Genomic DNA, 16,915 nt, shown 5'->3' on the forward strand with positions numbered 1-16,915 from the left:
CAGATAGATAAACCCGATTCAGCGAGGGCTGCTCAACTCGCTTCTACCCGGATTCATGCCGAACTTTTCCCAAACTAGTTTTCTCCTCTCCTTTCCTCTCTTCTTCAACTCCAAACCCCTAAACAAAGTGTTTTGAAGGATTTGCCTCTCTCCTTGCCGAAGAAACTGAACATTTGCCCTGCACACCTTTCTCCGCCAAGCAAAACATCAGTGGTGCCCAAGTCTTAAGGGCGGTCAAAAATGGGATGTCTACACAAATATTTCAAATTCCATTAAGCAGTTATATCATAACACAAGTACTCCATCATACAATATGAGAATAGAACAATTAATGCTACCTGCATGTAAAGCAGCTCAATGGTTCCACCATTAGCGGTAGGCAGCACATTTAGAACATCCACAGCTCGGCAATCGCGATACCACGAAGGCTGATCCTTAAGGATTTCTGCAACCTGGAAGTAGCGAAGCATAACCGATAAATGCTTCACATAAACTCCACAACTACTACAAAAAAGAAGAAAAAAGAGGGAGACTATCGTACCCTTGTAGGCTCTAAACCCACCAGGCCGCAAGCACGCGCTGCCACACCAGTGCAACCATGAGAAATAGCAACGATTCCAATGGAATCCGGACCAGGCTAAGCATAAGAGAAAGCAGTTTGTTCAGAAAGAGACCAATCATCAACTCGGTTTTTAACATAACAAATGGCATTATTAACCCTGTCAATACCATGAGTAAATACAAAACAAAAAAGCTAGGGACCCAGACATATCCACCTAGAAAATTATGAATGAGTGATTGTGTGGGGGAAATTAAATTTTTTTGGGGTAGGGTTCATGTATAGAATAAATTTCAACCACAAACTGATAATTATGGGTAATTTTTGGATAGTTAAATCTGGGTTTGTAATATTATTGAATACAAAATTAAAAAGGGCAAATCAAATTTTCTTGTAAAACCAGACAAGAGCATGGTTTTAAATAACAGTATTGAAATATATATCAATATCGGTGATACAGTTATATATCAATTAATACCAAATACTATCAACCTATATATTGATATATAGCGGTATCATACCCACCAAGTCTGATGACTGCTCTCCATAACCTAACTCACATATACAAGAAACATTAGTGCAAATCAGGAAGCACCCAAAAAATTAAAGCAAGCAAATTTGACAATTAGGGTCACTCATAACTCACTTGAGGCAATTTAATGGCTCTCCATAAAATCTTGGGGGTTTGAATTCCAAGCACCTCACTTTGTGGAAAGTTTCCAGCTCCGTCATGAATGCTGCTTGCTCTTCCTCTGTTCCGGCCTCATCGCCCCCATTAGCATTTGTTTCCAAGAATGACTTGTTTGAGGTCTTGTATGATAAATCCCTGCAAACAAACAAGCTATACTGCTGGTTACCAATATCATGAGAGGGAATCCTTCCCATATAAATCTTTTTGTTCCTATTGGGATGTTTTTGTAGAGGGCAAAGAAAATGAAAGAGAAATGAGAAATAAAGTAGAAGTTAATTTATTTTTTCTTTTAGGGAATGCCATAAGTTTTCCTCCTGTTGTTGCCAAAACTGGAACATGTAATTTTAAAATGCTTAGATAGTTAGAGTTGCATTGGTGAAGAAGAAAATACTTACAAATACTTCAATGATTTGAGACCAAACAGAGCAGGAGCTATTTCCCCAGTCAAATCACTAGAGGAAAGGTTACACGTTGATTCTCGTCCAAACCAAATGGTTCATTGCACTATGAACATAAACACTTCATGCACGACTGATGATAGAGGCGTGAGGTTATGTTCAAAGCATAATTTAAATTCAATGTTCATTATGGCTTCACACATCAATTATACACTTTTTAGCAGCAAAAGTAGGTAACCTTTCCACAAGTTTTTGTGCACATGAGAGCATATATTTAGTCACACATAGTTGCTGTGCCAGTCAAATGGGTGTGCTTCCAATATACTCAATTGATGATGTCAGGTTCATCTTGCTTCTACATGATCTCATTCTATATTTCAAACTCACATAAAATCAGCTCCAAAATTTGCAGTTTGACAAATCCCACAATTTAGATTCCAACCCCTTTTAAGACTACTGTTTAGTTTGTTCAAAATTTGCAGTTTCAACTATTACCTCTTCACTTATAAGTATCAAGCTCAACATTGGTCTGCTAAGGCTCCACTGGTTGCCACAGTCCTCAAATAGGACAATCTCAAAGAGGGTTTTCAATATCTAGTTAAGTAACAAAATAAATAATCAGCAATAACAAAAAGGAGAGAGAGAGAGACGGCATGTATATCAAGAATTTAGATAAATATGGCATGAATATTAACAAAGAAGAACAAAAAATATTAAAAGCAAGACACATACAATTTTTCACTCATCAGTGAACAAAATGAAGTGCTTCTAAATTTTTGTGTGATCAGATGAGATGTATCAAAGGAAATTTGGATCCAAATCACACATTTATGAAAGAAATTTGTGTGATCAGATGAGATGAATCAATGGTTTTTTGTTACATTTAAAAACCATAAAATATCGTTCCTCCATAAAGAATGCCCATCTAATGCATTCTACCAAAGGTCAAAATGATGTGTGTAATCCCTCATGATATTGTTCTGAAAATTATTGTGCCAAGAAAAAGAGAAGGAAAAATAAGAACAATTTCTCATTTCACAAAGGATCATCTCGCATAAAGTGAGCCAAGCACATTATACAAAGGTATTGAAAATTATAAATAAAATGTCACCAATGTAAACAATATTGCATCACCTCCAATTTATTATCATTTATCATAATTATATTTGATATGACACCATTCACTGTCGGCATTATGACAAACCAAACCCTATGGTTCTCAATTGTCATTAGAATATTTAAGCTGATAATATGCATTTCAAATGAAGAGAAATCAGTTAACTACTTATAAAAAAAGAAGAAAAAGAAGAAGCAACTTACTTCAGGAAACACACCAGGGCGACCTGCAACATGCCGAGCAAGATTAAGAGCAGCTGGTGTAGTGGGGGACTCTCCAACCGTTATGTGCTTGAAATAATAAGTAGCCAAATTATCAACTGCAGATGCACACTGACATAACAAATTCAAAGGATTATTTAACGGAAAAACATCTCAAGGGAGCTACAGTACTCTTGTATCATACCATTACAAGAATGATTCTGTATGTTAAGAAAATTAAGAATGAAGTGCCTAATTAAACACTCTCATAACACAATGGAAGGGTAAAAGCAATGTGAGAAGGGTTTCTAGGACCTAGAGAGAAGGAAAAATATATATATATATATATATAATATTTTAGTTTCGTCCAGCACGAAAAAAAAAATGAGAACAAAATGTCAAGAGAGATAACAAACAAACCTGTGATATCATATTTGCATCCAGTACTCTTGGGAAAAATCTGAGTTTTTGATAGTGAAAATCCAAAACAGTAAGTACAGTACTATCAGACACAAAAAAAAAGCTTGCGCATCTGTTCTCCTAATTGAGGTGCATATTACATATATATATTGAATTAACACAAAAATACAAAAGAGGTAGAAAAGATACATATACATGTGGAACACATTGATATAGCAGAATCACGTGGTCCTGCAAATTAAACTCACTTAGTCTTGCAATCAGCAAGTTCAGATCATGATGAATAGACAAGCCAACAGAACAACCAATAGGTTCATGATATGGCAAGCTAGCTCACCTCAGAAAATACAGAAAAAAGTTTACCAATAAATTGTTAAACCCTTTTCACCCTAATGTTGAATCATTTGTGAAACTCTCTACAATATTACAATTTTGGGATAACTAGGAATCTGAATCAATAAATACAGTAACTTGTGCAACAGATGCATAGATTCAAAAATTAAGATCAATTACAGAATCTGATTCAATTTAGAACAGATCACTAGACCATGATCAATTCCAAATAGTTGGGATAACTAGGAATCATGAACATGAATATTCCACACAGTAATCACAAAACGTGCTTTGAAGATTCAGATAAAAAAATAAATAACAATATTGAATCTTGCAAGACTAGCAACAACCCAAATCGCTATTCTACCTAACATGATCTGAAAGAAGACAAATAGGAAAAGTGAAGTGAAAAGTGAAAAGAAGAACAAAAAAAAAAGTCATCAAAAAAGAAAGAAGATAGATGCAAAGATAGAACCGAATTGAATGGATGATGATACTCACAGCCCACAAAGGCAAAGCAGGAGCTCGGCCAGTGATGATCAGCCAAACCCAACCATACCCAACAAAGTAACAGTCAAAACCCACATAGATAGAAATTAGAATCGCACACAAAAACAAAAACCGAAAAATCAAAACCATTTTTTAACAAAGAAAAACAGAGATTGAGCTGATTGGAACCTCGTTGAACGATGAAATCGTTGGTGAAGTAACAGAGGACAACCCAGACACCAACGCTGCACATTTTCTAGTCCCAGCAATTGGTGAAGAAGCTTTGAAGAAGCAGCTTCGGAGCTCATAACTCGAACCAAAATTCGCCGCTCGTCGCTCGCCTCCGTGAGAGAGAGAGAGAGAGAGAGAGAGACGTGTTGTTTCAAAACAGGAGCTCTGCAAACCTGAAAGGAAATGAAAAAAGGGGGGGAAAGACGGTAAAAAGGGGGGAAATTAGTTTGGGCAGGCGGGTCAGTGAAAAAAACGGGGGGAATTTTTTTTCATTTTTTTTAATGAATTTTTTTTATTTGGTAGAAGTAGGGGTAATATTTCAATGAAAAATATTTTTTGTTAAAATAAAATTATTTTTTATGGTCAATTAAAAATATTTTTTTGTGGCCGATTTTTTTTTTATACTAAAAATCAAGAACTAATTTTTTGTAGTAGATAAGAGAAAGCGACAGTAGTGGTGAAGGTGGTGGATATGAGGTGGTGGTGGTGGTGGTGGTGATGGGGAAGGAGATTAGTGGTAAAGTTGTGGTAGTGGTAAAGGAGATAGAGTGGCGGTGGTAGATGAGAGGTAATAGTAGTAGTAGAGAGTGAGAGAGAGATAGAGAGACAAAGAGAGAAAGAGATAGAGAGTGAGAGACAGAAAAAGAGACAAAGAGAGAGGAGAGATGAATGAGAGAGACAGAGAGAGAGATCGAGAGAAGAGAGATGAGCGAGAGAGACATAGAGAGATGAGAGATGAACGAGAGAGACAGATAGAGAGATAGAGAGAAGAGAGATGAGCGAGAGAGACATAGAAAGAAGAGAGATGAACGAGAGAGACAGAGAGAGAGAGATAGAGAGAAGTGAGATGAGCGAGAGAGACAGAGAGAGAAAGAGAGATAAGAGAAAGCGAGAGGAGAGAGATGAACAAGAGAGATAGAGAGAAGAGAGATGAACAAAACAGACAGAGAGAGAAAATATATGAGAAAAGACATAGATAAGTGAGAGACACAGGGAGAGAGAGAGAGACAGACAGACAGAGAAGAGTGATGAGTAAGAGAGAGAAATAGAAGAGAGAGAGGAAGATGACAAAATGGGTGAAAAGAAAGAGAGAGTGATGGAATGAGAGAGACAGAGGCGCGAGAGAATCGATGGCAGAAAGAGAGACGTGTTTAAGCCCTAACTCATTTTAGTGTGTTTGAAATCCCTCTAGAGTTCCTCGCCAAATTAATTTAAAAATCCCTCCAAAATGATAATAAATAAAAAGTAAAATTATAATAATAAATAATAGAGAGAGAAAGAGAGAGAGAAGAGTGATGAGTGAGAGAGAGACATAGAGAGAAAGAGAGAGAGAGAGAGTCATGGAAAGAAAGAGATAGAGACAGAGACAGAGAGAAACAAAAGATGAGTAGCAAATAGACAAAGAAAGAAAGAGAATGAGAGCGAAAAGAGATGATCGGGAGAAAAACATAGAAAAAGAGAGAGATAGAGAGAGAAGAAAGATGAGTGAGAGAGACAGAGAGAGAGATAAAAAGAAGGGAGATGAGTGAGAGAGATAAAGAAAGAAAAAAGATGAGGGAGATAGAGAGAAGAGAGATGAGCGAGAGACAAAGAGAAAAAGAGACAAAGACAGACAGATAGAGAAGAGTGATGAGTGAGAGAGAGAAAAAGAAGAGAGACAAAGAGAGAGAGACAAAGAGAGAAAGGGATAGAGAGTGAGAGTCATAAAAAGAGACAGAGAGAGAGGAGAGATGAACGAGATAGACAGAGAAAGATATAGATAAGAGAGATGAGTGAGAGAGACATAGAGAGAAGAGAGATGAACGAGAGAGAGAGATAGAAATAAGAGAGAGATGAGCAATAGAGACAGAGAGAAAAGAGAGATGAGAGAGAGCGAGAGAAGAGAGAAGAACAAGAGAGAAAGAGACAAGGGAGATGAACGAAAGAGACAGAGAGAGATACAGAAAAGAGAGAAGAGATAGATGAGTGAGAGACACAGAAAGAGAGAGACAGATAGATAGACAAACAGACAGAGAGAGAAGAGTGATGAGTAAGAGAGAGAAAGAGAATAGAGAGAGGAAGATGAAAAAAAGGGTGAAAAGAGACAGACAAAGAGAGAGAGAGAAAAAAAAAGTGCAAAAGATAAATGAGAGAGATACAGAGAGAGATGAGCGTGAGAGATAAAGAGAAGAGAGACGAGAGATGAGAGAGATAGAGAAAAGAGAGATGAGCGAGAGACACAGAGGGAGAGACATAGAAGAGTGATGAGTGAGAGAGAGACAGAGACAAAAATAGAGACACAGAGAGAGACAGACAGACCGAGAAAAGTGATGAGTGAAAGAGAGAGAAAGAGAAGAGAGACAAAGATAGAGACACAGAGAGAAAAAGAGAGACAGATAGATAGAAAGAGAGAGAAAGAGTGATGAGTGAAAGTAAATTATTATTTTTCTTTCAGCGAAGAAAATATTTTTTATGTCAAAACTATATATACCGCGACCAAAATAATTTTTAGTCGCTGAAATTAAGGTTTTGCCGACCAAACTTTTGGTCGCGAAAGATAAAAAATAATTTTTTATATTTCTTTCAGCGACGAAAATATTTTAGTTGCCAAAACTATATATATCGCGACCAAAATAATTTTTAGTCGCTGAAATTAAGGTTTTGCCGATCAAACTTTTGGTTGCGAAAGATAAAAAATAATTTTTTATTTTTCTTTCTGCGACTAAAATATTTTAGTTGCCAAAACTATATATACCGCGACCAAAATAATTTTTAGTCGCTTAAATTAAGGTTTTGCCGACCAAACTTTTGGTCGCGAAAGATAAAAAATAGTTTTTTATTTTTCTTTCAGCGACTAAAATATTTTAGTTGCAAAAACTATATATACCGCGACCAAAATAATTTTTAGTCGCTGAAATTAAGGTTTTGCCGACCAAACTTTTGGTCGCGAAAGATAAAAAATAGTTTTTTATTTTTCTTTCAGCGACTAAAATATTTTAGTTGCAAAAACTATATATACCGCGACCAAAATAATTTTTAGTCGCTGAAATTAAAGTTTTGCCGACAAAACTTTGGTCGCGAAAGATAAAAAATAGTTTTTTATTTTTCTTTCAGCGACTAAAATATTTTAGTTGCCAAAACTATATATACCGCGACCAAAATAATTTTTAGTCGCTGAAATTAAAGTTTTGCCGACCAAACTTTTGGTCGCGAAAGATAAAAAATAGTTTTTTATTTTTCTTGCAGCGACTAAAATATTTTAGTTGCAAAAACTATATATACCGCGACCAAAATAATTTTTAGTCGCTGAAATTAAAGTTTTGCCGACCAAACTTTTGGTTGCGAAAGATAAAAAATAGTTTTTTATTTTTCTTTCAGCGACTAAAATATTTTAGTTGCCAAAACTATATATACCGCAACCAAAATAATTTTTAGTCGCTGAAATTAAAGTTTTGCCGACCAAACTTTTGGTCGCGAAAGATAAAAAATAGTTTTTTATTTTTCTTTCAGCGACTAAAATATTTTAGTTGCAAAAACTATATATACCGCGACCAAAATAATTTTTAGTCGCTGAAATTAAAGTTTTGCCGACCAAACTTTTGGTCGCGAAAGATAAAAAATAATTTTTTATTTTTCTTTCAGCGACTAAAATATTTTAGTTGCCAAAACTATATATACCGCGACCAAAATATTTTTTTAGTCGCCAATTGTGACAAATTTAGCGACTAAATTTTTTTTAGTCGCCAATTGTGAGATTTTTAGCAACTAATTTTTTTTTTAGTCGCCAAAAATTAATATACCCCGACTAAAAAAATTTAGTAGCTAAATATTGTACTTTTACCGACTAACATAATTTTTGGTCGCCAATTCCACTACTTTTGGCAACAAAAATATTTTTAGTCGGCAAAAGTGGTCGCCAATTGTGTATTTTCTTGTAGTGCATTTTGATTGGGCATATTTTCAATGGTCATTGGGGTGATTTGAAGTCAAGATCTTAATTCTTATTCTCAAATTTTTACGGTTCCATTTCTTTTACTCTTGATGCTTAAGAAGATAAACAAATCAAGATTACATATAAAAAATTAAAAGAAAAAAGTAACCAAATATTATGTTTTCTAATGGTTTTTATGGTACAGAGTATATTAGAGACATCATAATATAATTTTATTTATTAAAAGTACCTAAAATAATCAATTTAACTTCTTGTGAGAGTTGTTCTAAAATTACACAATAAGCTGACCCACAGGATAGAGGATAACCTTCATTGAATGGGACCCATAATATTTTCACGTCATATGGTATCCATACATTGTGGACCCTTATATGATGACGTGGCATCATCTTGTGCGTCTGAAGATGATCAGACAAAGCTTTTAGAATATGTATATAAAAAATAAGATGATTGGATATCAGTAGTTATCCATTTGAGCCATATTTTTTTGAAAAAAAATCTAATGACAAATATAATTTGAAAAATAGTTATTCATTTTTGTAATACAATTGTGAGTCAAACATATAATTACTAATATTCGATCACTATATTTCTTTACATTAATATTTCGCTCAATGAATCCTAAAAAGTAAATAGTTCGGATTATCGAAGTCCATCCTAAAATGGGCTTACCTAGCCCAAACACTCTCTCAAGTACAAATTAAGATTTCTAACTTGAGAGAAATCAAATCCTTTATCAAATGCCTAGACTACCCACATTGATAACTAGTAGGCGGCTGCCCTTTCCCTTGGCCCTGACTCTGAGAGCGAGTCGAAGACAATGCAGACTGTTGCCCTCCTTCTCTCTGCAGGCAAGCTGGAGACTTATGGCCCAGTTGACCACACTTAAAGCAAGTGAACCCACTCTGGTTGCCTCTCCCCGAACCAAAACTCGGCATAAGAAAGGTAGACTTAGATTGCAAATCCTAAGACTGCTATGGTGTAAAACCCCTTTATCTCTTGATGTCCCTCGCATCACCCTAAGACTCATGCCCTCTCTGCGTAGAGCCTCTCATTTGTTCCTCCTCTACGTAAATCACTATAGTGATCCAGGTTTTATCCCGACCTTTATGGTGTTCCAAATTCGGGTTCCGTGGTTGTATGTTGTTGTCTATGTTTTGTTTCCTCCCTTAATTCTTTGAAATTGAGTTTTGGGTCGTGTTGGATGAGTTTAGAACAGGTTGGTGGTGAGTTGGTGCAAATGGTTGCTGCCTAGGTTTTGGCTTCTTCGCTCGAGCGATGATAGTGGGTCTTCAGGTTTCTTTCTTAGACGTAGCTTCCGCTCGAGTGAGCCTTCTTGCGCTCGAGTGAGGCTTGTGTATTTGTTCCTTCGCTCGAGCGAGAACTCTTGCGCTCGAGCGAGAACTCTTGCGCTTGAGTGTGCGTCTGCGTTTGTGGCAGACCTGAAGCTTTGCATTGTGCACTCGAGCGACACTTCTTGTGCTCGAGCGAGGGCATCTGTTATGTCTAGTCACTCGAGCGACAACTCCTTTGTTCGAGCGAGCCTCGCATATATCAGTTCGCAGCAAAGATGATTTACACCATTTTTGATCTTCTTTTTCCCTAGAAACCCTAATCTGGCTATCTCTCTCTCTAAAACACTATCTCTCTCTACAAATACTCCTTGATCTAGAGTCCTTCTACCCTACTTCCTTTGTAAAAAAAAAAAGTAGAGTATCACGTGGGCTTCCTTTTGATCCGAAAAAGTTCAAGTTTGGAGCATCTTCAAGTTTCTCCTTCTTCCTCTTTGAGCTTCTCCATTTAAGGTAGTGATATTCTACTCTTTATTATGGGGAATATTTGTCATTTTATATAAATTGTGGGATTTGGAAGCATTTGAGTGGAACTAGGGTTTGAACTTAAGGTTTGAAAAAGGGGTTTACTATTTTCAGCTATGAGAAAATGTGTTGGGCATTGAATATGGAATATGTGGGTTGAAATGAGGAAATTTAGACTTGTAGTGGGTATTTGGGAAAGGGGGAAAATTGCCCTAATTTGAACTAAATAATTATTTTGTATAAATAATGAAATTGGTTTGGGAATTATGAGATTAGGTGGAATTATGATAAAATGGTGTAGTTAGATTTGATAAATCACACACCTATGGAAAAGTTGATAATTTATCTATTTGGATATATCTGTTTTGGGCTATCAGTGAAGGATAGCTATGGTTGTTGTAGAAACTGCATGAGGACTAGATAAATTGAAACTAGTCATATGAGTTATGTCATTAAATATGAGGAGTTAATTAAATTGTTGAATATGTGTTATGATTAGTCATTGTATATGACAACGTGTTTAAATACATTGTATATGTATCTTGTTTGGGACGAGATAGGGGATGTACACCATTATTTGGGGGGAGATAGGGGATGGGCTCCATTGATAATTAAGTTGGCCGGAGTGTCCAGGGTGAAAGTCCCGAAATCTTATACATTTATGGGTACCGGTTCCCTCGGACATAGTTCCGTAAAATGGTAAGAAATAGAAGTGTTGAATTGATGAATGTGTTGAATTGTGAACCATTGAGTTATAGTCTCATATTGGTTATTATGATAATAATGAATTTGATTAATTGATTTACCCGGTATGGAAGTATGGAAATGAAATGAGAAATTGGCTATCTATATTGAATGACCCTGAAAAGAATACGTATTGGTTAAGAATGTTGCACATTTATTTGATGCTCATATTTTAGTTAATTCTCATATATTATTTAGCATATGTCTACTAGGCTTTAGCTCACCCTACTTGGGAAACCATTTTCAGGTACAGGTGACATGTCACCTCTAATGACATAGCTTGGGAGGCTTAGAGGCTGAAGGCTCTACTTTTGTGATTTCATTTTGTGTTTATATGTTTTCTTTTAAGCCAAGGGCTTTAATTGTAAAGAGTTAGGTCTCTTCTTTTGTTATAACCAAGTGATAACTTGGAAAGATGTAAGTTCGTAGGGTACATATTTTATTGTTAGTAGTTAGAGTTACATACTATAGTCTCGAGATGAATATTTGTGAAAATGTAATGCATGTAATGTCTTTTGTAATACAGATTCTGATGAATGAAAATATAACTTTTCTATCATGTCTATAGATCTAATGAATGATTGATTTATATAATATTTTGAGGGCGTTACAATCACCACCTCCAAATGCGCCGCTGATTCGACAAGGTGTCCATAGTCCCGAATCATACACTTGGCCACATTGATAAGGAGCTCGGTCCTCAATTTCTTCTCAAACTCAATACAACGGCATTCCTCCGTTACCACAAGTTCCGGTGCAAATCTTGAAAGGCTAATGAAAGTCGCCTCAAACTCGGCCATTGGTATGCTCAAGTGCTTGAGCTTCAGAAGCTGCTCTCTTAACTTCTCCCTTGCTGTAGGTGGTAAAAACTTATCCTGGAAGGCATTAACAAAAGCTTCCCAAGTCACCCTGATATGGCCCCTTGCAAACTTCCACCATTGACTTGCGTCACCCTTCAGCTGAAAGGTTGCCAAGGTCACCCTCAAACCGTCATCTTCAATGCCAAGCATCTTGTGACAACCCCAATATGCACGTCATTATTATATTTATATCATTATGTAAAATTTGGATGCTTAAATGAGTGATATGTGTTTAATTTATATGTATCAGTTTGAATTGTGGAACATCTGTTAGAATGTTTGTTTCGAACAAAAATTGAATGCCTAGATGAATTCAAAAATCGAAATTGGTGACTTTGATTAGTTTCATTTAATATTTAGAGCCTTTTGGGAATTTAATCAAAAATTTGATTCAGATTAAAATTAATTAGAAATAATAAATTATATTTTAGTTAGATTTATTAGCCTTAAGTGTACTTAATTAATTTAAGCTAATCCTCACTATTTATAACACAAGAGAAGGGAGTTGTTCATCATCTTACACTTGTTTGTGTTGAGATTTAGTGAGTGGGAGGAAGAGAGCTAAGTCTGGAGAGAGAAGAAGAAGAAGAAGAAGAATTGAAGGAAATTGTCTTGTAGATCATCAAATTCAAGCTTAAGATAAGAAATTGACCTCTAAACCCTGCAATTAAACTACCTAAGAGTTGAATTCAAGAGGTTATTAAGATCAATTGCTTGTAATTTAAGGATTTAACAAGATAATAGAAGATCATGAACTTAATTTTGAATTTCATCATATTTGAGTTTGGTCATGAAACCCGTGCATGCATGTGATTTTATACTTGTTATTTTTCAGAAATTTTTATGGTTTTTCACTCATTAGTTCATGTTTACACAATTTTGACAGAAAAGAGTTGGAATTCTTTACATGCATGGCTAATTCTTGAAGTTTTCAAGTTTGGTTTTGTGAATTGAAGAAGATTTTGGGCTAATGACTTGTAATTGATCAAATATTCATGATTTACCAAGTGTTTTTATGTGCTTAAACTAGCCATGCAAGCCCATGCACTTTAAACTCGTGTTTTGAACCTAAAAGTTCTAGTTTTGAAACCCAAAAATTCAATCTTATCGCTCGAACGATGAAGTTACCGCTCGAGCGCACTTTGTGAACATCTAGTAATTTTGCAGAGCATTGCATATTGCTCGAGCAACCAAGAGTAAGATCGAGTGAACCCAGTTTTTTCTTGCACATAGCTCAAGCGACCAAGTGTTCGCTCGAGCCTATATTAAGACCATCCAGTACTTTTGCAAACCATACAGACCGCTCGAGCAACCAAAGGTCCGCTCGAGTGAATACCCTGTTTTCAACAGCTTTTGAAGAACACTTCCATGAGTATATTTTCGCTCTCATATTCTTTTGAGCATTCTTAGGCATTGTTTAAGTTTCAATAGGGAAATTAGAAGCTAGAAACCCATCTAAAGAATTGGATTAAGTATTTGGTATTTGCTTGAATGGTATATTTCAATGTGTATTTGTTATGTGTTTTATGTAGGTTGAACTCCCAAAGTCTAGCATTTGTTTAAGCACACTGTGAGTAATATCTCTATAAAGATATGTTCGAAATGTATTTTGAAAATTGTTACTGTAGCTTACTTTTCGTGCTCCTCTCGGATATGATTAGCCCTACAGTTCGGACTCTCGTGGTTTTGAATCTAATGCAATGTGAAATAAATAAACACAAATGAGTCCAAATCCAGAAAATCTTTTGGAAAATCGATTTTGAATCAAAAATGTCAAAAATGGACTGCATTGCCAGATTTTAAAGTTGCCACCTAAATATTTTTGAGAAATTTTGGAAACCCGTGACTCATGCCAAAGGCCACATGTTCGTCATCACCAAAGTGTCTCGGCTCGGGAACTTAGGTATGAGAGGGGAAGGTCATGAATTGAGCACCCCACTTACCCGATCAAAGATCGGCCTGTACTAATCATGATGTGATTCTTATTTACATTATATGCTCTTGTTCCGATTATTATGCCAACATTGCTATGTGATACACACACGTATAGACTAATTTGCAAAAGTTAGAACATTTTGATTTCATGTTTGTTTGGAAATTGTTTTGAATATGTACCACTTGAAAAAGTGATCTCATATTTACACTAGTCAAATTATCCCAATTTAAGCAAAAAAGCCTCCATCCACAGGCATCCAGACAGGTATTTCACTTAAGCACTTAGCCTCATGGTATATATGCTAGATATGGCAACAATCACACGTATGCGATATGCTAAAACAATAAATGCTCACCTAGTACTTCAAGGCAAGCCAAGAAGATAAAAATAATTAGAAGAGATGCATGCTCCTAATAATGCAAATAACTAATGCAACACATGCAAAAATGCAAGGTGCTATTTGACCTGCTCGAAGACGAACTGACATCGATCATCCCATTGGAACTTCTTCCCTTTCTTCAGGAGACCAAATAATGGTTCACAAGCCAAGGTTAATTTTGAAATAAACCATCTTATGAATTGCACTTTACCTAGAAAGTCGCGCACCTCCTTTTTAGTCCTTGGTGGTGGCATTTCTAAGATGGCCTTAATTTTGGAAGGATCTACTTCAATTCCCTTCCGTGTGATCAAAAATCCCAACATTTTCCCTGCCGTCATGCCAAAGGCGTTTTTGTGGGTTTAAACTTAATCTGTATCCCCTGATTCGTTGAAAGAATTTTTCCACTGCAGTGTAGTGGCCTTCTCGTTCTTTAGACTTGACAATCATATCGTCTACATACACCTCAACCTCTTTATGGATCATGTCATGTAGAATGGTGGTCGCAGCTCTTTGATTTGTGGCCCCAGCATTTTCCAACCCAAAAAGCATGGCGCGGTAATAGTAAGTGCCCCATGGTGTGGTAAACGCGGTCTTTTCTCTGTCCTCTGATGCCATCAGGATCTGATTATACCTAGAAAATCCATCCATGAATGATAGCAATGCATGGCCCGCGGTGAAGTCTACCAACTCATCAATGTGCGGCAATGGAAAGTCGTCCTTCGAACTAGCTCTATTCAGGTCCCGAAAGTTAACACAAACTCGAATGATGCCGTCTTTCTTTGGCACTGGGATGATATTGGCCAACTAGGTCGAATACTTGGACACTAACAAGAATCCTTTATCAATATGCTTGGTGACCGCTTCCTTGATTTTCAGTGCCCAATCCGGGCGAACTCTGCGCAGTTTTTGGTTGACCAATTGGGCCTCAAGGTCAAGAGGGATCTGGTGTTGTACAATCTCAAGGTCGATTCCAGACATGTCTTCGTAGGACCACGCGAAAACATCTTTGAAATCTTTTAATAAAGTGATTAAATGCTTGCTTTCCTCCAAAGACAACGTGGACCCGATCTGGACCAAGCATGAATCCTTCTCAGTACCCACATTAATGGCAATGATTTCATCAATACAGGGCTTAGCACACTTCTCCTCCTCTCGATTAATCAAGTTTTTCAAAGCCAGAGGAATTTCTTCATTTTCGTTTTCATTAAAATTATGAAAATCTTGGTCAATGCAATAAATCAACGACATAGAGTAGTACACAAAATCTGCAGTGTTTTCATTCATAAGTTCCAGCTCTTCTATTATAACAGACTCAAAAGAGAAAGAAAAAGAAAACCTCGACAGGACCTTGGCATCCGAGTTACCACCCCCAGGAATGCCAGAATCAGATTCCCTGGACTGACTTGAATTTGATTCCGACTCCACAGACTCAGTGGAATCAGATTCTGGCTTATCACCCGATTTAGAACTGGAAAGAAAGCCTTTCTCCAGTTGCCAAGTAAGACATGTGCCTTCGATGCATCCAAAATATCAATAGTGGGATCCACGCCCAGTTCCTCTCCGATCATAGAGACAGTAATGTTATCCCCCAAGTTCTTTGTGTCTGTCGCGAGATCTATCAAGAGATCAACCAGTGTTGCCCCTATGTCAACCTCGCTATTTTCTGAGTCATCTTCTTTGCTCCAACCAGTGTTGATGCTTGGTTCAGCCTTTTCTTCAACACTATCTTGCAACTGATGATCAAAGAAGATCTCGAACTCAGGGACACACTTCTTCGAGGAATTTACCCAAGGTTCAAGAAAGCCACAAAAAAGGAAATCCTCTTCTATGCACAAAGTAAACAAGTGAATGTGTGCAATAGATGCACAAAGTTGTATGCGATAGATGCACTCATGATCTTAGCTACAAAGCTATGCAAGTTCTCCTACTAAGAAACAAACGAACTTATCTGGAACTCCTCTAAATGAACCGTACATACAATATCGTTTGGCGTGAAATGACGGAATGAATTACAGATTAGACAAAATAATTAAAACAAACAAGCTTCCTCCTTTGTGTGCTTTCACTTTTCCTTAACTTTTTCTTCTTTTGTTTTCTCTTTTCCTTTTTGTGTGTGTGTGTGTGTGTGTGTTTTTTTTTCTTTTCTTCATCACTGCTCTTTTTTTCATTTCTTTCTTTTTCATTACTTCATTGTTATTTTCTTCTTTTTCTTCACTCATTATTATTATCATACAACTCATCATTACACCCAACTTAAAACCAAAATTAAAACCCAAACAATACCAGAAATAAAATAATGATGAAATAAAATAAAATAATAATAACAAACAACACACACAAAAAACAAACAGAACTGAATTCACCAAAGGCTGGTCAAGCCTCGGCGATGCACGGCCAGGCTTCGACGCAACCGGCCAGCCTTCGACAACAAGGTAGGGGCAAATCGGTAAAATCGAAACCCGTGGTTGTTTAAACACGACCCAACCCTCATTTCCTCACACTTCCTCATCCAAAAACACCTCCCCCTCTCTCTCTAACCTTCCTCGCTCTCTAAATTTCCATTCTTCTTGAGTTACCCAACAACTTTTGTAAAATTTTCTCTTGAAACCCTCTTGATCCTCCATCATTTGAACTGATTGGATTTTGGTTTGGTGAAGTTTTGAATTTTCTCTTGGTTTTTCTTAGAGTTTCACATATTTTCCCAAACTTTTCCCCTTTCTTCCTTTGATTTTTCATCTCATCTTTATTTCTCTCTCCTAGGGTTTTGGTTTTGTGATTTTCACTCCAAAAACACCCAACAAATCACTTTT

General features: G+C 36.5%; 1 protein-coding gene across 5 annotated transcripts; it reads right to left on the bottom strand.

The window, feature by feature from the left end:
- Positions 1 to 335: 335 nt before the first annotated feature.
- LOC145822909 (uncharacterized) lies at positions 336 to 4,464 on the bottom strand. 5 transcript variants are annotated; one of them, XR_014364764.1, is made up of 6 exons: positions 3,386 to 3,835; positions 2,969 to 3,097; positions 2,144 to 2,242; positions 1,206 to 1,385; positions 542 to 637; positions 336 to 452 (listed from the first exon to the last, which is right to left on the bottom strand). XR_014364764.1 is itself a non-coding variant. In XM_082921431.1 (5 exons), exons 2-5 carry the CDS (start codon positions 3,395 to 3,397, stop codon positions 1,335 to 1,337), a joined length of 291 nt encoding a protein of 96 aa, XP_082777557.1. In that variant the 5' UTR covers positions 3,398 to 3,425; positions 4,220 to 4,464; the 3' UTR covers positions 881 to 1,334. The 5 variants fall into 5 exon arrangements, 2 of the variants coding, with proteins under 2 accessions (XP_082777557.1, XP_082777558.1); XR_014364766.1 differs by having other exon boundaries at positions 542 to 1,110; positions 1,206 to 2,242; XM_082921431.1 differs by lacking the exons at positions 336 to 452; positions 542 to 637 and adding an exon at positions 4,220 to 4,464 and having other exon boundaries at positions 881 to 1,385; positions 3,386 to 3,425.
- Between the last annotated feature and the right edge of the window lie 12,451 nt (positions 4,465 to 16,915).

This window comes from Camellia sinensis, chromosome 3 (genome assembly GCF_055761805.1).
Source record: "Camellia sinensis isolate YWXY chromosome 3, ASM5576180v1, whole genome shotgun sequence".
Taxonomy (NCBI): domain Eukaryota; kingdom Viridiplantae; phylum Streptophyta; class Magnoliopsida; order Ericales; family Theaceae; genus Camellia; species Camellia sinensis.

Excerpts from the sequence above, each read along its gene's own strand:
- LOC145822909 (XM_082921431.1), bottom strand. Across the intron at positions 2,243-2,968 it reads GCCCTGGTGTGTTTCCTGAA|ATATTGAAAACCCTCTTTGA; the intron begins GTAAGTTGCTTC and ends TTACTTAACTAG. Across the intron at positions 1,386-2,143 it reads TGATACTTATAAGTGAAGAG|GGATTTATCATACAAGACCT; the intron begins GTAATAGTTGAA and ends GTTTGTTTGCAG.